This window comes from Staurois parvus, unplaced genomic scaffold (genome assembly GCF_062004578.1).
Source record: "Staurois parvus isolate SC_StPar_1 unplaced genomic scaffold, SC_StPar_1.0 ptg002295l, whole genome shotgun sequence".
Taxonomy (NCBI): domain Eukaryota; kingdom Metazoa; phylum Chordata; class Amphibia; order Anura; family Ranidae; genus Staurois; species Staurois parvus.
In genome coordinates, this window is record NW_028320091.1 from 1 (window position 1) to 23,262 (window position 23,262).

General features: G+C 47.0%; 1 protein-coding gene across 1 annotated transcript in view; it reads right to left on the bottom strand.

Moving 5' to 3' along the window:
- Positions 1-3,018: 3,018 nt before the first annotated feature.
- Positions 3,019-23,262, bottom strand: part of LOC149431303 (ras and Rab interactor 3-like) — a gene marked incomplete at its 3' end in the record, with an annotated part of 43,686 nt that continues 23,442 nt past the window's right edge. Inside the window, exons 2-4 of the mRNA XM_089665684.1 lie at positions 12,073-12,253; positions 7,835-7,949; positions 3,019-3,091 (exon numbers count right to left, since the gene is read on the bottom strand). Of these exons, the coding sequence (XP_089521810.1) occupies positions 3,019-3,091; positions 7,835-7,949; positions 12,073-12,253 (369 nt within the window). The remainder of the gene's footprint in view (positions 3,092-7,834; positions 7,950-12,072; positions 12,254-23,262) is intronic.

The window sequence follows — 23,262 nt, forward strand, 5'->3', positions numbered from 1 at the left end:
GGACCTATACGGGATGACACCGGACCGCTCCAAGAAAGGTAAGTTGTAAAGAAAGCCGACAATCCCCGCAGGATGGATCGGATCCTGTGGGGATCGTTGGTTTGCTTTACAATTTTGTGGACGGGGCCGGTGTCACCCTGTGCGGTTGGTGTCACCCATGGTACCGCACCCCCCGCACCTGCCTTGGGACGCCACTGCCTTTCAGTGCAGCTGCATCACCCCCTCATCTCTGCCTCCCCTGGTCTCAACATCCAGCAGACTCTAATAACTGACTCCACTCCTCTGGTCCTCCTCCAGACCCGGCACTTTCTGCTTTCCAGCTCTGCCTCCAATGGGGAGTGCACGGTGATGTTAGGGAGGGTGCGGGATTCTTGACATCTGATATAACAGAGGGTAGGTTGCTTTTGACATCTAGTCTTATAGATACAACCGGCCCTTTGAGGGCAACCATAATGCTGATACGGCCCACCATGAAATGGAGTCTGACACCCCTGGGTTAGGGTGAAGGTCCACTTTAAGAACAATCTTTAGTTAAGATCATTGGTGCAAGAGCTGGATTATTTCCGTGTAAACTATCAGACATTCATAGAAAGCGCCCCATAGCACTTTTGCGGAGGCCGGTGCAACATCACCTTGAACCTGTGTAATGGCGCTGTTGGCTTGTGGCAGTATCAGCAATCCCTTCCATTGTCCCTGTGTACAGCTTGCATTTAGAAGCCTAAGAAAGTCAATATTTGATGTACTAGGAGGGAACATAAAAAAGGAAGAAATATCTCCCCACTTCCCAGCGCAATGTACAATATCCACATCCCACACCAAAGGAAAGTATAATGGAACACTGATGGCTTTCAGCCGTCGCACAACTTTTAGAAGAATCATTTCTTATGTAATAAAATCACATTAACCGTTTCCTGACCGTCCTATAGAAGAGCTACTGATACAGGGCGGTAGGGTTGCTCAGAATCTCACACATATATATATATATATATATATATATATATATATATATATATATATATATATATATATATATATATATATATATATACACACACACACACACACACACACACACACACACACACACACACACACACACATATATACATATATACACACACACACACACACACACACACACACCTTGCTCTGGGGGCACCCAAGCAGGCTCGGTCCTGAGCCGCCACTCTGTGTTCATTCACGCACAGAGCTGCGGCTTGGCCCACTTCATCGGCTCACCGGCTGTGATTGCTTCAGCCAATGAAGAGGGAGGGATCCCAGAGAGCCGAGGCCCTCATGCATATTGCTGGATCTGCGGAAAGGTTTCTTCACAGTGAGAGCTGTGAAAATGTGGAGTAGACTCCCTCAAGAGTTGCTTCTGGCCAGCTCAGTGGATTGCTTACAAAAAGCCCAGGATTCTTTCTTAGATACACAGAATAGAACATATGGCTGAACTGGATGGACGTTTGTCTTTTTTCAGCCAGACTAACTATGCAACTACGGACTGGAATGAGGCTCAGGTAAGTGTTGGGAGGGGGGGGGGGGTGCTGCACACAGGATTCTTACCGTCACACAGAGGAATGCATGAAGGTAAAATACCTTGAGCCAATACAACCACTTTTAGCCCTGGTTCACACTGATGCTGGATCTGCAGAAAGGCTTTTTCACAGTAAGAGCTGTGAGAATGTGTTATAGACTCCCTCCAGAGTTGGTTGTGGCCAGCTCTGTGGATTGCTGTAGGAAAGTCCTGGATTCTTTCTTGGATACACAGAATATAACTGGATATAACATTTATAGGGAAAGTTGATCCAGGGAATATCCGATTGCCTCTCGGGGGATCAGGAAGGATTTTTCCCCTACAGGAGCAAATTGGATCGTGCTTTGCTGGGTTTTTGCCTTCCTCTGGATCAACTGTGGGTGTAGGATTATTACTTTTTTTTTTTTCTATGGTTGAACTGGATTGGCTTTTGTCTTTTTTCAACCTATGTAACTATGGATCGCAATGAGGCTCAGGTAAGTGTTAGGGGCAGGGGCGGACTGACAACTCATGGGGCACCCGGGCAATAGGGGATCATGGGGCCCACATGCAAACCACACCCAAAAAAGCCTATGAAAAAAAAGGTACTAGTGGCATCTCATGGGGCCCCCTACTGACCCTGGGCCCTCAGGCAGTGCCCGAGTGCACGAATGGTCAGTCCGCCCCTGGTTAGGGGGGCTGCTGCACACAGGTTTTTTATCGCCATACATAGAGGAATGCATGAAGGTAAAAAGGACTTGAGCCATTACAATCACTTTTAGCCCGAGGGGTTCACACTGATGTGGTGCGGAATTCGCAGCGTTTTCAGTGCGAATTCCGCACCGCATCGGAATCGCACACAGTTCTTTTCTGTTCCCCATGGCTCAGTATCTAGCCTAGTCAGTGCTTCCACATGAGAGCTAACAAACTCATTGACTATTTATACACTGACACTGATAGCAATTTAAAAGCCACAGATGTGGGACATGAACGTCTAATTGGCGTTGTAACCCGTGTGTGTCACCTTGTGTGTCTGTACCAAGGCCAAACATTCCAGGGGGCGGAGACTTCTGATCCGGGGGGCGGAGACTTCTGATCCAGGGGGTGGAGACTTCTGATCCAGGCCATTAGGGGGATTTCTGTTATCATTAGGATTTAAAAAGGAGCTAAACAACTATTTGATAATAAATGGCTTCATAGGATCATCATCCTTCAATAAAAGAGTATTTTTTGGCAGATCCGTCATATTTTCAATATCAATGCCAAAATTTCACAAGTTTCTGTCAGGGGATGCAAAGTTTTCAGCACAACTGTACAAACAACCAATAAAGGGAGAGTCTGCAAATCTATACGTAATACAACAGTGGAAAAACACGGAACAGAAGAATGTGAAAGTCACAGAAAAATCTAGTCTAGTATCGCAGCAACTCAATAGATGGTCCCGTGGTCAGATAGGAACCCTCATGTGACCAATCATAGGACAATGTCGGTTGTGTACTTACCGGCTGACACAATAGAATCCCACAAGCTTAAATATGTCTTCAAAGATGAGGAAGGAGCCTTCCAAATACATCACTGTGGGGGGGAGGAAAAAAAAAAAAAAAGACTAAATTTATGCATTTTAAGAGTGCAAAAACATACTAAAAAGACACAGTAGATCCAACCAAAAGACAACAGTCAGAAGATCCAACCACCATAGACCATTGTGCCGCACAGTTGAGGCGCAAATATGTAAAACTGTACTGCCCAGGGGTGGACTGACCATTTGGAAACTTGGGCACTGCACGAGGGCCCGGGGTCAGTAGCAGGCCCCATGAGATGCCCCTGGTACCTTTTTCCTAGGCTTTTTTGAGTTTGGGCAAGGACACAGGGCCCCATAATCCCCTATTGCCCGGGGGCCCCATGAGTTGTCAGTCCACCCCTGGTACTGCCCAAGCATGCATGTTTATGGCCAGATAACTCAATTTTTCAGAGAAACCATTGAAACTAGACTGAAAAATCTTGTTGATGACAGATTCCCCCACAGAGAATGAATCAGCCTGGGGCTGTGTGTACAAATGGGAGGTGCCTATGGACCTAGGTTGGTCCCCTGGTCTGATCAGAGATTGGTCAGCCTGGGTGGAGTATCTGTACAGGCTGGTGGTGCCTACACCCCTAGGAAGGTGCCCTGGTCTAATCAGATATTAGTCAGTCTTGACATGTCTGTACGGGTGGGAGGTGTCTACGATGGGAGGTGTCTAGGATGACTCCCTGGTTCGATGAGAGATTTATCAGCCTGGGAAAGGGGGCATGTATGTACAGGTGAGAGGTGTCTATATGCCTATAATGGTCCCCTTGTCTGATGAGAGATTGGCCAGCCTGGGGGTGTCTGTACAGGTTGGAGGTGCCAACAGACCTATGAGGATGGCCTGGGCTAATCAGAGGTTGGTCAGCCCAGGGTGTCTGTACAGGTTGGAGGTGCTTACATGCCTACGATGGTCCCCTGATTTCATTAGAGGTTGGTCAGCCTGGAATGTCTGCACAGGTTGGAGGTGCCTTCATACCTAGGATGGTGCCCTGGTCTAATCAGAATTTGGTCAGCCTGGGGTGTCTGTACAGGTTGGAGCTGCATTCATACCTAGGATGGTGCCCTGGTCTAATCAGAATTTGGTCAGCCTGGGGTGTCTATACAGGTTGGAGGTGCTTTCATACCTAGGATGGTGCCCTGGTCTTATCAGAATTTGGTCAGCCTGGGGTGTCTGTACAGGTTGGAGGTGCCTTCATACCTAGGATGGTGCCCTGGTCTAATCAGAGATCAGCCAGCCTGGGGTGTCTGTACAGGTTTTGGGTGCCTACAGACCTAGGATGGTGCCCTGGTATAGACACCCCAGGCTGGCTGATCTCTGATTAGACCAGGGCACCATCCTAGGTATGAAGGCACCTCCAACCTGTACAGACACCCCAGGCTGACCAAATTCTGATTAGAACAGGGCACCATCTTTGGTATGAAGGCGCTTCCAACCCCAGGGTGACCAACCTCTGTTTGTACAGGTTTTGGGTGCCTACAGACCTAGGATGGTGCCCTGGTATAAACAGAGGTTGGTCACCCTGGGGTTGGAAGCGCCTTCATACCAAAGATGGTGCCCTGTTCTAATCAGAATTTGGTCAGCCTGAGATGTTACGGGTTGGAGATGCGTACAGACCTAGGATGGTGCCGTGGTCTGATAAGATTGGTCAGCCTGTGTCTGTACAGGTTGGAGGTGCCTACAATGATCCCCAGGTCTCATCAGTCATTGGTCAGCCTGGGGGTGTCTGTAGAGGTATGAGGTGCCCACAGAGCTAAGATGGTCCTGTGGTCAGACAGGCAATATTCATCATATAGGAATGGATAACCTCCATCAGGAGGCACGGTCACCTACCCATTCAGGTATGCAGTGAAGAGGCTGCATGAATGTGTAAGTATACCTTTGGGGGGCCATCAGGCGGTGCTGTCATCCATGTATAAAGTGAGGAGACCGCATGGATAGGAGAGTATACCTTGATGGTCCATCAAGAGGTGCTTTCACTTTTCCCACAATAGGCCAACTGGCACTGTTTATTTAATAATTGGATTATAAGAGTACCAGTCTGGGGCCCAACCGAGGAAGAATTCTCTGCTCTCCAGTAACGTGGTTAAGCAGACATCACTTTAGACTCTCTGACCATTTGTGTGGCTCTCTTAGTGCTTCCTATTCTGTAAGTTTAAGCAATAAAAACGGAGAGGTTTTTTACGCCTCACCACACCACCCGAATAAAAAAAAAAATTGTGGTTTGTTATGAATTTATGGTACTTGTACAACACTATCATCACCTTACATCATTCCCCGCCCTCGAGGAGCGTACAATCTGAGGTCCCAAACTCACATATACACATACTATGGCCAATTTAGATCGGAGCCATTTAACCCACTAGCATGTCTTTGGGGTGTGGGAGGAAACCCATGCAGTCACAGGGAGCATGCAAATTCCATGCAGGTGTAGTGCCATGGTTGGGATTTGAACAGACAACCCTAGTGGTGACAGGCGGAAGTGCAAGCCACTTAGCCACTGTGCTGCCTTAGGAATACAATAGGTCGGGGGGGGGGTGAATAAACTATTCAGCTAGAACTGTATTTAGCAATATTAGGAAAAAAACAAATAAAAACAGAAGACATCCTTTAAATAGAAATCAGACTTATTACAGGGAGCCAGGCAAAGAGTAAAAAAAAATCTGTAGTTTTGCAAGAAAAAACGCAACACTCATGAACCCGGAACCCTTCAGTTCGCTAGAAAACAAAGTCACTGTGCAGGTGGTTTTTCACTAGAGATCGTCACCAGTTCCTCGTTAATAAAACAGTTTCCTAAATGAACACAATTTCCTAACGTCCTGCACGTCCTTTTGTAGCAATGGTCAGACTGCAATACCACCAAAGGCCTGTTGGTGGTGCTCTAACCTGGACACAATCTAGAGGCCCACAAGGCAGCTGAAACTGTTAAAAGGGGACCGTTCTTCTAAAATAAATATTTATAGTAAAATAGCGGAATTCCAGCTCACGGCGCGCTGTTTTTTTAAACAATGCATATAAGTTCCCGGACTATCACAATTTAAAGGAGAACCCTGAATGGAAATACATGGCCACTTGTGCTGCATCCCCTGAGCGATTTAATCAGGCGCTACATAAATTAACTCAAATTTTAAAACATTAAAAAAAAAAAAAGGGAAAAAAAAAAAAAAAGGAAAGAAATTAAAATAAAAAAAGTGTTTAATGACAATGATATGGGTTTTTTTTTTTCAGTGGAAAGGGTTAATTAACATTTTAGCTAAACATATCAGGGTTAAAAAATAAAAAATTAGGGCTCACTGAAAATGTTTTTTTTTTTCAATTTAGTGCTACAAGCACAAACAAATGCACAATTTATAAAGTTTATATAAAATAATGGAAAAAAAGAAAAAAAAAAAAGGGGGGGGAGGAAGCGGAGGGAGTGAAGGAGTTAACAAAAAATTACATGCAAATGATACTTAAATTAAAAATGATACCTGCAAAAATAATACAAAAACAAATGATAAAAATAATAAAAATAAATACAAAACGATAAAAGGGGGGCCCTAATCTAAATAAAATAGAAATATATAGATTTGAATATGAAATATATATATATATATATATATATATATTTATTTATTTTTTTATTATATATTTTTTTCATATTCAAATCTATATATATTTCTATTTTATTTAGATTAGGGCCCCCTTTTTATTGTTTTGTATTTATTTTTTTACATAATTTGTTTGTATAAATTTTTTATCATTTGTTTTTGTATCATTTTGCAGGTATCATTTTTAATAATTTAAGTATCATTTGCATGTAATTTTTTTTTTTTAACTCCTTCACTCCCTCCGCTTCTCCCCCCCTTTTTTTTTCCATCATTTTATATAAACTTTATAAACTGTGCATTTGTTTGTATATATATATATATATATATATATATATATATATATATATATATATATATATATATACACACACTAATTATATTAAAAAAAAATATATTTATAATATAATAAAGAATACAATGATGTGTGTATGTATATAATTTTTTTTATAATAAATATGTTTTTATTTAAAAAAAAAAAAAAAAAAAAAGAAAAAAAGAAGAAGAAAGAAGAAGGAAGAAGAAGGAAGAAGAAAGAAGAAGAAAGAAGAAGGAAGAAGAAGGAAGAAGGAAGAAGAAGAAGGAAGAAGAAGAAGGAAGAAGAAGAAGAAGGAAGAAGAAGAAGGAAGAAGAAGAAGGAAGAAGAAGAAGGAAGGAAGAAGAAGAAGAAGGCCATTGTTGGGACAACATCCTCCTTTGCCCAAGGTAATGATGCTAAAATAAAAGGATGCTAAAAAGGAGCATACCAATAGGAGGAAAGAGCAGAGAGATAAGCTGTTTCTCCTTTCACTGTCCAATCACAGGCTACGGGAGGGACAAGACTTGTATAAGTGTTACTGAACTGCAGCAGAGGAAAATCCCCACATGTGAAATGCACACCGAGCCTGGGAGCCAGGGCCTTAAATAGGCTCTGCCTGACCCAAGATGGCTGCTTGAGTCACATGGGGCAACTGCATCCAATTGGATAGCTTTCCCAGTGACCCAGGAAACCATAGAGGAGCCATGTTCCTCTTGACTTCCTCTCCCTCTGCGGTTGAGCGCCACCTGCGGTGCAGAAAACAGACTGCACCCGCCTACAGTAAAATCCCACAATGCACTGCACCGTCTTGTTGGCTTTCCATGCACACGCGTCAGTAGGGCGGGAGGGACGGTAGGGGGTCACCTACTTGTTTTCTCTTCCCGGATGTTGTAACGAAGGATGTCAGCGGGGTCCCTGTGCTCGGAGAAGTGGACCCAGAGGACCATACACTTGGCTTCCACATCCCTGGTGACTAGGAAGACCTGGAAAACATGGATATCGTCAGCCACATTCATTAAAGAGCCTGGTTCTCCATCCACATGGAGTTTGTATGTTCTGTTTGGAATTGTGGGGGGGCTGCCTCTTGGTTCTTGACAGGAGATTGGAAGCCCCCCTCGGGAAAAGGGACCACATATCCCCTCTGTATACAATAAAATGGAAATTTAATCTGGTAAAATGTTGCCTTCCCCCTCATCAGCATGATAATGAAAAAAAAAAACGAAAGAGGTTTTCATTATATATACCCCATTTTAGGCAGAATGATTTAATCACTGGGCCCCTGAACTTCTCTATGCAATGCAGGGAGATCATGGCTAGCAGGGTGCTGTACATCTTCCTGAAAACATTCCAGCACCCTGCCCAGGACTCCTCTCAAGAGCTCTGATGAAAGGAGTGGGAGGAGTTATGCAAATAACATGCACTGATGGGTGGGTGTCAGTCTGGAGGAGTGGGCGTTCCTAGGCAGGGTGTATTTGCATACAGACTACCAGGGGCGGACTCATGGGGCCCCCAGGCAATAGGGGATCATGGGGCCCCTGTGTCCTTGCCCAAACTCAAAAAAGCTAATAAAAGAAAAAAAAAGGTACCAGGGGCATCTCATGGGGCCCCCTACTGACCCCGGGCCCTTGGGTAGTGCCCGAGTTTCCAAATGGTCAGTCCGCCCCTGCAGACTACCCAAGGTAACGCCCACATGATTGAAAGAACCAAAATCCGATGAATGAAAAAGGCGGGAGAGTCAGGCTGGGGAGGAAAGGGCTAGATCAAGGGGGTGTCCAACCTGAAGAGGAATTGTGTCGGGCCGCACATAAAATACACCGACACCCTGGTTACATCGATCCGGCTTTGAAAGCGTGCGACTTCTAGTAAAGTCGCACGATTTCAAAGTTGGAGTTGCGACTTGCAAGACACAGATGTCTATGCGAGTCGCACCTAAAAGTAGCGCATGCACGGATTTAGAAATCGCTGCGGCTCCGACCAAGTCAGGAATCGCACCAATAGGACCGCAGTAAGGGCCACTTCACACTCCATGCGTTTCAGTTGCACCTGAAATCGCATCTCATGAATGTGAATGTCGGCGTCCTAACACGTGTGATTTGCTGCGGCGCAATTTCTAAAGTTGTTCTTGCGTGACTTTTTCTGCAGTTTTGTTGCAATTTCACATACATGGAATAGAACGAAAATCGCACCGCAAATCGTAAGAAATTGTTGAAAATATTCAAAACTGGAAATAAAGTCTTCAGAAATCGCACTTGAAATTGCACACAAATTGTGCGACTTTAAATCTCAGCAGTGTGACCGGCCAGCATCGATAGACCCTCCAGCACACCCCAGAACCCCTTGCCATTACAGACATTCGGGGCCGGTTCACACTCCATGCGTTTCAGTTGCTTTTTTTCTAAATCCAAAACGCACAGAAAGTCGGTGATATGGTTGGCAATGTCATAGTTCACATCAGCGCTTGCAGTTCCGGTGCGTTCCGGGTGCAGAAAAAGTAGAACATGGGTAGCCCAGGATTATGGGAGAGCGCAGCATTCCATAAGTGCCCGGTCACACCGATGCGATTTAAGGTGCGATGTGCGAATTGAAATCGCATCTCAGAGTCTTAACACGTGCGATTTTGCAGCAGCGCGATTTCTAAAGTAGTTCTTGTACGACTTTTTCTGCAAATTTGTTGAGAATTCCCATACATAGAATATAATAGAAATCGCACCGCAAATTGCAAGAAATTGTTGAAAATCTTCTAAAGTGGCAATAAAGTCTTCAGAAATCGCACCTGAAATTGCACACAAATTGTGCGACTTTAAATCTCAGCAGTGTGACCGGCCAGCATCGATAGACCCTCCAGCACACCCCAGAACCCCTTGCCATTACAGACATTCAGGGTCAGTTCACACGACGTGAAAAAACGCACAGAAAGTTGGTAATATGGTGGTCAGTGTCAGAGTTCACATCGGTGCTTGCAGTTCCGGTGCGTTCCGGGTGCAGAAAAAAAAAAAAAAAAAAAAAAAAAAAAAAAGTAAAAAACAGGCTGCATTTTTCCTCCACTGGAACGCGGTAAAATACATCAACAATGCACTGGAACGCACAAAAAAAAAAAAAAAAAAATTTGCACAGGAATGCACATGTACCTATTTAACCCCTTGGCGCCGGAAGTGTCACGGCAGTCACATGACCCTAAACCCCACCCCTGTCACGGCAGTCACATGACCCTAAACCACGCGCCCGGCTTCTGAAACCCTTAAAGGGCCGGGAGGCGAGGCTTAGGGTCATGTGACTGCCATGACAGGGGCGGGGTTTAGGGTCATGTGACTGCCGTGACAGGGGCGGGGTTTAGGGTCATGTGACTGCCATGACACACAGTCACGGCAGTCATATGATCGGGAAAGAGGAGATTGGGACCTTTCCGTAAGTACTGGACATGCGTGCTGGGAGCGTGCAGGGCGCGCGCTCTCAGCACATATGTTCTTTTTTAATAGAACGCAAATGTGTGGCCGCTCAGCGTCTAGGCCCAGACACCGGGAGGACGCACATTTGCATTCGGCCGGCGTGAAGAGGTTAAACTGAAGAAAGAGGGGAAAAAATTAACTGTAATGCATAAAAAAAACGCATCAAAAAATGCACCGGAATGCGCCAAAAACGTGCATGCAAAAAACGCATCTGAAATGCATCTGGACTGCGTTTCTATAGCGTGAACTGACCCTTAGCCCGGGTTCACATATATGTGATGCGGTATATCGCATGCGATTTGTGTGCGGTGCAATCGGAGTCGTACATTTTGTATGGCTCTAATCACATCAAAAACGCGCAGGACCCTTTTTTTGGTCCGTACTCGAATCGGATTGCATGGGTATTCACACACATGTGATCCGATTCTGCACATCGCACCGCATTTTGTGGACCGCATTTGGGATGTTGTTAACTCACCACAAACACCCGCATCGGTTCGCATGAACGGGGTGCGATTCTGATGCAGTGCGGAATTCACACAGAAAGTGCTGCAAATTCCGCACCATATCAGTGTGAACCCGGGGCTCAGGCTTTGTGTAAGCTCCTGAAATAAAGTGAAACTCCGCCTCTTGCCCGCACTCCGGCCGATCGCTCCCTTCCCGGTCGCAGATCTATAGAGGACACATCTGGAAATGAAGGCGGCGGGTGGAAGACAATTCCTCACATTCCTTCCAAGTAAAACGTCATATTAAAGGAATTATCTGAGACAATGCCGGGGATCCAGGGAACCTCGCAGGAAACAGCCCTCCCCCCCTCCACAAATGAAGTCCTTAAAGCCGTAACAAACCCCAAAACCAAAAATGTCATAAATTGCAACTTACCAATCATTACATGTGGCGGCTGCATTAGTTTTCTTTTTTTACCCTCCATTTTCACCTGCTGAGCTAGCCAGCAACACACCTCCTATCAGGTGCAGACTGGCAACTCATGGGGCCCCCGGGCAATAGGAGATCATGGGGCCCCTGTGTCCTTGCCCAAACTCAAAAAAGCCTATGAAAAAGGTACCAGGGGCATCTCATGGGGCCCCCTACTGACCCCGGGCAGTGCCCAAGTTTCCAAATGGTCATTCCGCCCCTGCCTCCTATATTAGAGCACCCTCACTCTGGTTGAAGGAGCACAGGGGGCATAGCAGACGACAGCATTGTTAGTCTGGGGAGGGGGAAAGAGTGTTCGATGAACTAGCAGATTTAGATTCACTAACAGACTGAAGCCAACCTCAATCATTGTAAGCAGTGACAGCAAACCGTTCTTTTGGGATAAAGGTTTTACACAGAAAATGTTTTGTCTCATCCATGTAAACCGCTGCAGGGTTTGTACTGTGAAAAATCAACAGACTTACTGGCTGGATCACCAGATGACAATAAAGGAAAGAAAGACTGAAAAAGAAAAAAAGGAATGCAGACGTCACGTAGATGTGAACATGTCCCACTGGAAACCATGTTAAATGAACTAGTGCGTTTCTGCAAAAAAAAACCAAAAAAACTAATATATGCCTTGGTGTGAACGAGGGGTTAGTGCTGTGACTGATCAGTGTGAGCAGCAGTGCAGAGTATTTCAGCAAACGTTACGTAAGCCGACAGACCGGCCGCATCCACCTACCCCCGGTGCCTCCTCACTGAGGATCGCCGCCGCTTGCTTCGGGCTCATGCACAGCTGCAGCCACACCGGGCAGGTTTTAATGAGACGGTCCAAAACGCTGATGCCGGATGATGATGGCGGCCGGCCATTTGGGACCGGACTGGAACAAGGCAGAACCTCAGGGACTCCGACATCTGTGGAGCTGAAAAAGTGCGAGAATTAATAAAAAAAATAAAAAATAAATAAAGAGTCATACTTCATTTCCATCAGATTACAATTCCCAGGGACGCTCTCCGGATAAAATATTTGTTATCAGAAGGGAGGAAACATCCGGAGCGTGCCAGGACATTTCCCTCATTAATTCAAGGCAGCAAGTGAAATCAGTGCATGGTCATCCAGAAAAAAGTGTATTTAAAGGAGAACTCCAGCAAAAAAACAAAACAAAACACAAACCAGATAAAACGAATCGTTTTAAAAAAAAAAAAAGTAAAATATTCAGATTCTGCTGCAATATTCAGCTTCAATCCAGAGATTTACCTGCAGTACTTCTTTCCTGCCACTAGATGTCCTCAGCCTCTAGGCCAGCATTCATTCAACCCGCTTCCTCATCCAGCCTGTGATTGGTCGATAAAAGGAGAAGAAGCACAGTGATGAGATCATCTCTTCGTCACTCTGCTCTCCCCTCCAATCAACATGCTTCTAGTCTGTGACTTTGCGCTCTCATTTAAATTAATGCTGCTGCCAAGAGGAGCGTTTTTAAAAGTGTCCTGTGTGCAAGAGGCCTGCTGAAAACTCGTCTCCTGAACGTACAGGTGATGGGGGGGGGGGGGGGGGTTTCCGCTTGTAAATGTTGCTGCCACTAAACTCATGAGAAAACCTATAGTCTGCATGGACATAAAAGGGTACCATGGGGGGGGAAGGGGGGGGGGGATAACAGGCAAAGAGATTGTAAAGCTCAAAATGCCTACAGGAGCAGATTCTTTGAGCTAAAGTGTGCATGAGGTCTCAGGTTTTACCCACTATCCACCCCCCCCCCCCCCCAAAAAAAAATTTTTTTTTAATAATATATATATTATTCATAATAATAAAGGATTGAGAGAGGGGGAGGGGGGGGGGAGAGGGGGGAGAGAGGAGAGGGGGGGAGAGGGGGGAGAGAGAGAAGAAGAAAGAGGGAGGGGGAGAGAGAGAGAGGGAGGGGGAGAGAGAGGGAGGGAGGGGGAGAGAGAGGGAGGGAGGGGGAGAGAGAGGGAGGGAGGGGGAGAGAGAGGGAGGGGGAGAGAGAGGGAGGGGGAGAGAGAGGGAGGGGGAGAGAGGGGGGGGGAGAGAGATGGAGAGAGAGAGAGAGGGGGGGGGAGAGAGATGAGAGAGAGAGAGAAGGGGAGAGAGGAGAAAGAAGGGGGGAGAGAGAGACACACGAGGGCGAGAGAGAGAGAGAGAGAGAGACGAGGGCGAGAGAGAGAGGAGACACGAGGGCGAGAGAGAGAGAGAGAGACACGAGGGCGAGAGAGAGAGAGAGAGACGAGGGCGAGAGAGAGAGAGAGAGAGACACGAGGGCGAGAGAGAGAGAGAGAGAGACACGAGGGCGAGAGAGAGAGAGAGACACGAGGGCGAGAGAGAGAGAGAGAGAGAGAGACACGAGGGCGAGAGAGAGAGAGAGAGAGACACGAGGGCGAGAGAGAGAGAGAGAGACACGAGGGCGAGAGAGAGAGAGAGAGAGAGACACGAGGGCGAGAGAGAGAGAGAGAGAGAGACACGAGGGCGAGAGAGAGACACGAGGGCGAGAGAGAGAGAGAGACACGAGGGCGAGAGAGAGAGAGAGAGAGACACGAGGGCGAGAGAGAGAGAGAGAGACACGAGGGCGAGAGAGAGAGAGAGAGAGACACGAGGGCGAGAGAGAGAGACACGAGGGCGAGAGAGAGAGAGAGAGAGACACGAGGGCGAGAGAGAGAGAGACACGAGGGCGAGAGAGAGAGAGAGAGAGACACACGAGGGCGAGAGAGAGAGAGAGAGACACGAGGGCGAGAGAGAGAGAGAGACACGAGGGCGAGAGAGAGAGAGAGACACGAGGGCGAGAGAGAGAGAGAGAGACAAGAGGGCGAGAGAGAGAGAGACGAGGGCGAGAGAGAGAGACGAGGGCGAGAGAGAGAGAGACGAGGGCGAGAGAGAGAGAGACAAGAGGGCGAGAGAGAGAGAGACAAGAGGGCGAGAGAGAGAGAGACAAGAGGGCGAGAGAGAGAGAGACAAGAGGGCGAGAGAGACAAGAGGGCGAGAGAGAAAAGAGGGCGAGAGAGAAAAGAGGGCGAGAGAGAAAAGAGGGCGAGAGAGAAAAGAGGGCGAGAGAGAAAAGAGGGCGAGAGAGAAGAGGGCGAGAGAAAAGAGGGTGAGAGAAAGGGGAGAGGGAGAGGAGAGTACACACACATACTTAAGAGTAAGAGCAAACAAATACTAATCTAACAGTAATTTTAAACAAATGTTTTATGTTTTTTTAAGACTTGACTAAAAATATTGACACAATATAAATAGCCAACACATTGGTAACACATGTAGAGGCCAGAATGTCCTACATTATACAGAGGAGATTTGAGCGCCCTGAGCCCCCCCCCCCCCCCATTCCATTCTCCCCGATATTCAGCGTAGGTTCACCCCGAGTTCTCAGATTCCTCACTGCCAGTCCCATCTTATCTGCATCCTGCAGACACAATGGAAGGTTCCGTCTCCTTCCTGCGAAACATTTTGCGTCTCCCATTAAAAGGAAATTGTGGGGAGGAAAATATTCATCCACTCTGGAAAATGCAGCAACTAAAAATGTTTATGTTCCAGATTCATAACATTCAGACAGCAGAAGACCAGACATAAAAATACACTGTATAAAAAGGAACTTGTAATATTTGTATACAGATACGTCTTTCACTTTACAGAGAGCATGAATGAAAGAGCGGAACCAAGTGTGTGTATAAGGGAGAGAAAGAGCACTCGCCCAAAAAAAAACCCAAAACACACCAGATAGAGGCGAGCACACAGGTGAGAACACACTAGAGAGAGGCGAGCACACAGGTGAGAACACACTAGAGAGAGGCGAGCACACAGGTGAGAACACACTAGAGAGAGGCGAGCATGCAAGAGAGAGTACACCAAATAGAAGCAAGTGCAATAGAGCATGCAAGAGACAGCACAGCTTTCAAGAGAGCACAGATAGAGGCGAGCGCTATAGAGCATGCAAGAGAGCGCACACCAGAGAGATGAGCACGCAAGAGAGCACACTGGATAGAGGCAAGTGCAAGGGAGAGCACGCAAAAAGAGAGCACACCAGAAAAAGGTGAGCTTGCAAGACAATACACCAGAGAGAGACAAGTACGCAAGAGAGAGCACGCCAGACAGGAGGTGAGCACACAAGAGAGAGCACGCCAGACAGGAGGTGAGCACGCAAGAGAGAGCACATCAGATAGGAGGTGAGCACACAAGAGAGAGCACACCAAAGAGTGACAAGAAAGCAAGAGAGAGCACGCCAGCCAGGAGGTGAGCACGCAAGAGAGAGCACATCAGATAGGAGGTGAGCACACAAGAGAGAGCACACCAAAGAGTGACAAGAAAGCAAGAGAGAGCACACCAGCCAGGAGGTGAGCACGCAAGAGAGAGCATGCCAGACGGGGTGAACACGCAAGAGAGAGCATGCCAGACAGGAGGTGAACACGCAAGAGAGAGCACGCCAGACAGGAGGTGAACACGCAAGAGAGAGCACGCCAGACAGGAGGTGAACACGCAAGAGAGAGCACGCCAGACAGGAGGTGAACACGCAAGAGAGAGCACGCCAGACAGGAGGTGAGCACGCAAGAGAGAGCACGCCAGACAGGAGGTGAGCACGCAAGAGAGAGCACGCCAGACAGGAGGTGAGCACGCAAGAGAGAGCACATCAGATAGGAGGTGAGCACACAAGAGAGAGCACACCAAAGAGTGACAAGAAAGCAAGAGAGAGCACGCCAGCCAGGAGGTGAGCACGCAAGAGAGAGCACATCAGATAGGAGGTGAGCACACAAGAGAGAGCACACCAAAGAGTGACAAGAAAGCAAGAGAGAGCACGCCAGCCAGGAGGTGAGCACGTAAGAGAGAGCATGCCAGACGGGGTGAACACGCAAGAGAGAGCATGCCAGACAGGAGGTGAACACGCAAGAGAGAGCATGCCAGACAGGAGGTGAACACGCAAGAGAGAGCATGCCAGACAGGAGGTGAACACGCAAGAGAGAGCATGCCAGACAGGAGGTGAACACGCAAGAGAGGAGGTGAACACGCAAGAGAGAGCACGCCAGACGGGGGTGAACACGCAAGAGAGAGCACGCCAGACAGGAGGTGAACACGCAAGAGAGAGCACGCCAGACAGGAGGTGAACACGCAAGAGAGAGCACGCCAGACAGGAGGTGAACACGCAAGAGAGAGCACGCCAGACAGGAGGTGAACACGCAAGAGAGAGCACGCCAAAGAGTGACAAGAAAACAAGAGAGATCACACCAGATAGAGGAGCTCACACAAAAGAATAATGAGCATGAGAGAGAGAGTACACCAGAGAGGAGCATGCAAGAAAGCACAGTAGAGAGCCATCTTCAAAGAGCAAGAAAAAGACGCACACACAGGAGAGAGCATGCAGGCATGTGCAAGAGGACATGCCAAAAAGAACATGCAAGAGAGCTGTCCCTTCCAAGAGAGATGGCACACAACAGAGAGGAAGCACTCGTGTGCAAGAGAGCGTGCTGAAGTGGAAGAGGGCGCAAGTGAAAGACAAAGCAAGAGAGTACACGTGTGTATGAGAGACAGAGCATGCATGTGTCCCAGTGTCCCCTCCGGCCCATTCATCATTGTATGTATGCATCTTGCTCTCTAGGCTATTCAGCACATAGTAGTAAGTCAGCTTGGGAATTACCTTCAGCTGATGGCAAATATACAATATTTTACATTTGAGGGAAAAGAAAAATGTAAAAAACAGTTCAATCGGTTTTGTTATATATTTCTGGGTGTCATAAAAAAAAAAAAAAAAAAAAAAAAGTATGCCGACATTTCCCATTCCTTCAGGTTTAGTCTTCCACATTCTCCTGGCCCGCTCTGCTCAGCAAGGGCTGCACACTGTGAGCTGCAGATCTACCTCACTGGCTGGGAAGGTAAAGACCCCCTGGATGATCCCTTACGATTTCCGCACTGTTGCTAACAACAACAAACATCACGTCAACAATGTCCTCACTGCTGGCAGCCGGGATGGAGATGGAAACTATCCGACATCCCGGCACACGGGCCAAAATTCCACACTGATCCCGACTGGATTATTATTCCATGCCCAGTATAGGGAGATCAGCGCTGAACCCTAGAGATACAACGTATCAGAGTCACAGGGCAGCAACCAATCAGGAACCAGTTTACATACAACAGATGACAACCCGATTCAATAGACAGAATTCTGTCTGCATGTGAAAAAATATGAAATGACGTGAAATACGTGAAAAAGAGATTTCCCATACTGAATATTAATATATATTTAATTCTCTCTCTCTTCTATATTTAAAGAGTAACTCCACTTTTGCTGGGAAATACACCTCCCCCTATGGGTGATCTGTGTACATTGCAGGGACTTTACAAACTTTGTGGCAGATTCTAACCTTTTGTTATTCCGAAGAAACAGCGTTCTGTCTCACCGTATCCTCTGCAGACTGATTCTGAATGGAAGAGTCGGGTTCGTTATCATCACCTGCTGCACTCACAGTGTTCTAATCAGAAAAGCTGCAGGATCTGCATCTGTTTAGAAGTATTTAACCCTTGCAGAGTGTCTTACTAAAAAAATGTAAATTCCTATTGCAGAGGATGCCTGAAATCTGAATTGAATCTTAGTGCAGACTTCTGGGAAACAAATAATCACACAAGCAGGAAATGACATTTCTGGGGGTGTGCTGTACACCAAAATAGGTGACCAAGCCATGTTTTTAGCACCCCCAGACCACCCCTCTTTATCTGGGATACCACTTTTTCACAGCCTAGATGCATAGGAGGGGCCCAAAATCCAAGGAGCACCTTTGGTCCTTCAAAAGGAGCATAAGTATGAATCTAATTTTCTGGCTACCCAATGAGAGATTTCTCACACACGACAGGAATACTTAGAATTACACCCCAAAATACACTCTTCTACTCCTCCTGAGAATGGCGATCCCTATAGATGTGCGCAGCTTATTGCATCAGGGTTTGCACATCATAGCTCAAAACACACACATATATATATATATATATATATATACACATATACACATACATATATACACACACACACTATATATATACACACACTATTCTGACCTGTCATCATCGCAGATCAATGGGCAAGCAGGAGAGGTGAAGAAAATCCCCCTCCTCGTGACTATGAACACAAAGAGGACCATAAACAGGATATCCGGACTGTGGTGGACAATGGAATCTCCCAAATAAAAGGTCACTTGTGGTTTTACAAATCTCAGAGAAAATCATCATTAAGGACAGAAGATTTTTCTTTTTTCTTTTCGCTACAGCCATGCTGGTGACACCACATCCTTGTAGGTTTTATACAGGGCTTCTTTTTCCCTCAGACAATAGGTGCAAGTCAGAGCTGGTCTTGCCCCCACCCCCCTCCGAGCGCCGTCACCCGGTTCCACCCTCTACCCCCCCTCCGAGCGCCGTCACCCGGTTCCACCCTCTTCCCCCCTCCGAGCGCCATCCCTCGGTTCCTTCCCCTACCCACCTCCTAGCCCCGTCCCTCGGTTCCACCCCCTACCCACCTCTGATGAGCACCATCCCCCGGTTCCACCCCCTACCCACCTCTGAGCGCCATCCCTCGGTTCCTCCCCCTACCCACCTCTGAGCACCGTCCCCCGGTTCCACCCCCTACCCACCTCTGAGCACCGTCCCCCGGTTCCACCCTCTACCCACCGTCCCCCCGGTTCCACCCTCTACCCACCGTCCCCCCGGTTCCACCCTCTACCCACCGTCCCCCCAATTCCACCCACCGTCCCCCCCAATTCCACCCTCTACCCACCGATCCTCCGGTTCCACCCTCTACCCACCGATCCTCCGGTTCCACCCTCTACCCACCGATCCTCCGGTTCCACCCTCTACCCACCGTCCCCCCGGTTCCACCCACTACCCACCGTCCCCCCAATTCCACCCACCGTCCCCCCGGTTCCACCCACCGTCCCCCCGGTTCCACCCTCTACCCACCGCCCCCCCGGTTCCACCCACTACCCACCGTCCCCCCGATTCCACCCACTACCCACCGTCCCCCCAATTCCACCCACCGTCCCCCCAATTCCACCCACCGTCCCCCCAATTCCACCCTCTACCCACCTCCAAGCACTATCCCATTTACCATTATCATTGAAAGTAAAAGAAAAATTCCAAATGTTCGGTTGTCCCTGGAAAAGAAATAGGAGGGGAAACCTAGCCCGGTCCCTCAGAGCACCGTCCCCCTGGTTCCACCCTCTACCCACCGTCCCCCCGGTTCCACCCTCTACCCACCGTCCCCCCGGTTCCACCCTCTACCCACCGCCCCCCCGGTTCCACCCTCTACCCACCGCCCCCCCCACTTCCAAGCACCATCCCATTTACCATTATCATTGAAAGTAAAAGAAAAATTCCAAATGTTCGGTTGTCCCTAGAAAAGAAATAGGAGGGGAAATCTTCCAATGGGGACACTAGTTCTGGGATTTTCATACTTTGCAGGAATTTCCTCTAACTTCCTGTTGTTTTGGCTATAAGACAGGAAGTGAAGGGAAATTTCCACAATGGGACATATGGCAAAAAAAAAAAAAAAAAAATCTGACCGGGGTTATAACCCTCCCTTGATCCATCCAAAAGGGAAAAACAACAGTTTTGCCTATAATTCTACTTTAAAGTGTCTGTAAACCCTTCCATATACCCAGTGAAGTGACTGGCCTCAGCTGATACACAAAGATTAAACAAATCCTCCTACATAAGTTGTACCGGTGTATCTGCAGCATCTCTCTAAATACATTAAAAGTGCTGGATTTATAAAGCTTGTCAGAGTTCAGAAAAAAGGGGAGGAGAGCTGAAATTACACTCTGCAGAGCTCAGTGAGGAGAGCTCTGAGAGCTGATTGGAGGGAAGAGACAACTCCCTTCACACCACACACAGGAACAAGTCCAAGGCTGTCAAAACTGCTGGAGTTCCCTCCCGTCACCATGTTTCTCTTGGTGTCAGAAGTGACTCATGCAGATATCAGGAGGAAGCAGGCAGAAATGACACTCAGTGCTCTGGACTGAGATTAGTACACACTAGGGATATGCTTTGTTCATATTTCATGTCTGAGGTTTACAACCACTTTAGGGTTAAAAAACCTTCTGTGGTCAGCTACCCCCCCCCCCCACCTTCCGTCATATGTACCTGAGCCTGATCCAGCGCTATGCCCACCTGCAGTGGTGCTCTCCTCTCTCTTCCCTGGACATGAAGGCAGCAGCGGGAGCCACTCTCTCCCGCTGTTGGAAATCAAATCCAGTTTGGGGGGGGGGGGGGGTTTGCAAGCCATGCTGTGGATGTCAATGGACACACACATCCCGGCTTTGGATCAAGAGTGCCCTTTTAGCAAGTGGCGTCCTTTGGAGGAGGGGCCAAAAGTGCCTTTACAATTGATTTTAAATGCATCACTTGACCCTGCCTCTTGGACTGTAAGCTCTGACAAGCAGGGCCCTCGGAATCCTCTTGTACCAAATTGTTCTGTACTGAAAGCGCAGCCCACTGATGCATTTTGGGGATGTGTCCCCCTTCCTCAGAGCTGGGAGTTCTAAGGAAGGGGGCGTGTCCCCGAAACGCATCAGCAGGCCGACCTCACCACCACCAGTCGGACACGCTACCATTGCATGGCAATTTTGGGAATTCCCGTTAAAACTCCGGACACGAACGTGAGGAAAACATTTATTTACAAATGCTGGCCAACCTAGCAAGGACTCGTGTCTGCAAGCAAAGGGTCTTGAAAAAGCATCTTACAGGATATACATCTCAGCAATGATGCCACAATGCATATATTTCCTCTTTCACTTTCTGTACACTTAAAAGACTTTCTAAACAGTGCAGAATATGGCCTTGCTAGATAAACTTATCTTCAGCTGAAAATAAAGATAACTACAGACTGGAACACATTCCACAAGAAATAAGGGAGGGGGGAAGGGAGCTAATGACCTTGTTTTTGCAAACAGATGCTGTTTGCAATGTTAAAACTTAAGGGAATCTCTACAATATTTGGGTGCTGCCACAGGGCCATCCCATAGGCTTTTTTATGCACCTCATTTTTTGAGGTTGGTTTTCTGTTTTTAAAATTTTAAATGAACCTTGGATAATGCGCTAGGTGTTTTTGCACAGAGCAGCCCAGATCCTTCTCTTCTTTGGTCCCCCGCCGAGGCTCCTGGCCCCTCCTTCCTGTCTGGTGACCCCATAGCAAGCAGCTTGCTGTGGGGGCACCCAAGCAGGTGCATTACAATTGCCCATCCACACATGGAGCCGTGGCTCGGCCCTGTCCCCTCTCTCTTCTCATTGGCTCACTGGCTATGGTTAACAGCAACGGGAGCTTGCCGTCTCAGCCAATGAGGAGAAAGTCCTGGGATAGCCAAGACTCCAGTGCACATTGCTGGATCGAAAGGGAGGCTTAGGGGAGTATATGTCCTCATGCACAATGGATGTTTTTACAGCGGCTGTTTTTGGCTTTTGACGGTTTTTTCTACAGCCAGCAAACCCCCCAGCATGTTATCCTATGTGCCCATACACACACAGACTGGAATCAATGTTTTTTGGCTGGAGATAAAAACCCAGAACTAGTGGGATTCTAGAAGAGTTTTCTAGCTGTAAAAACGTTCTAACTAAAAAAATCCGGTAAAAACGCTACCAGTACCTGAAATAAATAATTCGCAAATTGCACCTGAAATCGCACCGGTATGACCGGGCACCAAAACATTGGCGCTATACAAGTACCTGTAATCTACACATTTCTCTGCAGGTTGCGGGCCGGTGGTACTTTACGTCAGATATCTGCACAAACGTGAACAAATGGCAGAAGAGTCGGCCATTGACAGCTGATAGGAAAAGCACGATCTGCCTTCGGAAGGACTGTTCGGTGGGCTGACGCAGCGGAGAGGACTGACCCAGGAAATCAGAATTCGAAGCAAGGCGACAAAACCACACGGCGACAATAAAAAAAAGTTATTTATAACTCTCTGCAAAGAGGCTGAAGACCTCGGATGTGCTCGGCTGTATCAAAGGTTTCACTTTACACATGCTGAATTGCAGATTTAAAACCGAATATATACACACACACATATTCATTTTTTGTATTTCTTCCTGATCTGTGCCGTCATCCAGGGTGAGAAACAAAGACCGCTCACTGCTACTCTCCCTCCTTGTGCAGGGTGGCTGGTCTCGTCTCCGCCCCTCCTGTAGTTTGCTGCAGGCAGCTTGTAGTGGGTGGATCTGCTTAGCCCCTCCCCCAGCTCCGCTCTCCCTCCTTGTGCAGGGGGACCAGGCTTGTGTTAGGGTGTTTAATTATTATTAATAAAACACCCTAATGATAATAATAATAAAAAACGCCCTAACACAAAATAAATACAATTATTTTTAACATCAATTTTTTTTTTTTTTTTTTTTTAAGAGTTAGGGGGTAATTCGTATTTATTATTCGTTTATTTTGTGTATTTTACTAAAGATAATAATTATATTAATAAATAGTAGTAATAATAATAATAATATTAATAATAATAATCTAACAAATAATATAAGACAATAAATAAAATATTAACCACTATCCTAACTTGAACTCTAACTTCTTACACTTACAAGAAAAGATAATGAAGGATAAAAAAAAAGGAATAAAAGCTGATGGAAAAGCTAAAAAAAAAAAAAAAAAACAAAAAACGCCAAAGCTCAGAAATACCTGGAAATCGCTTTATGAAAAACGCGCATAAACCTCCTGACAAAACTCTCAAGAAAAGCTCAAAGAAGCTACACTTGAATGTGAACCCAGCCTGAAGCAGGCACTAAAGTGTGTGCAAGACCCGAACCTTGAGACACCCTACAACCCCCGAGACACCCTACAACCCCGAGACACCCTACAACCCCGAGAAACTATAGCACATAAAAACAAATAAGGAGCTGAAATCGTGCTCTAAAGTCTGATCATAGCCAGATGAGATGGTCAGAGACCGCAGG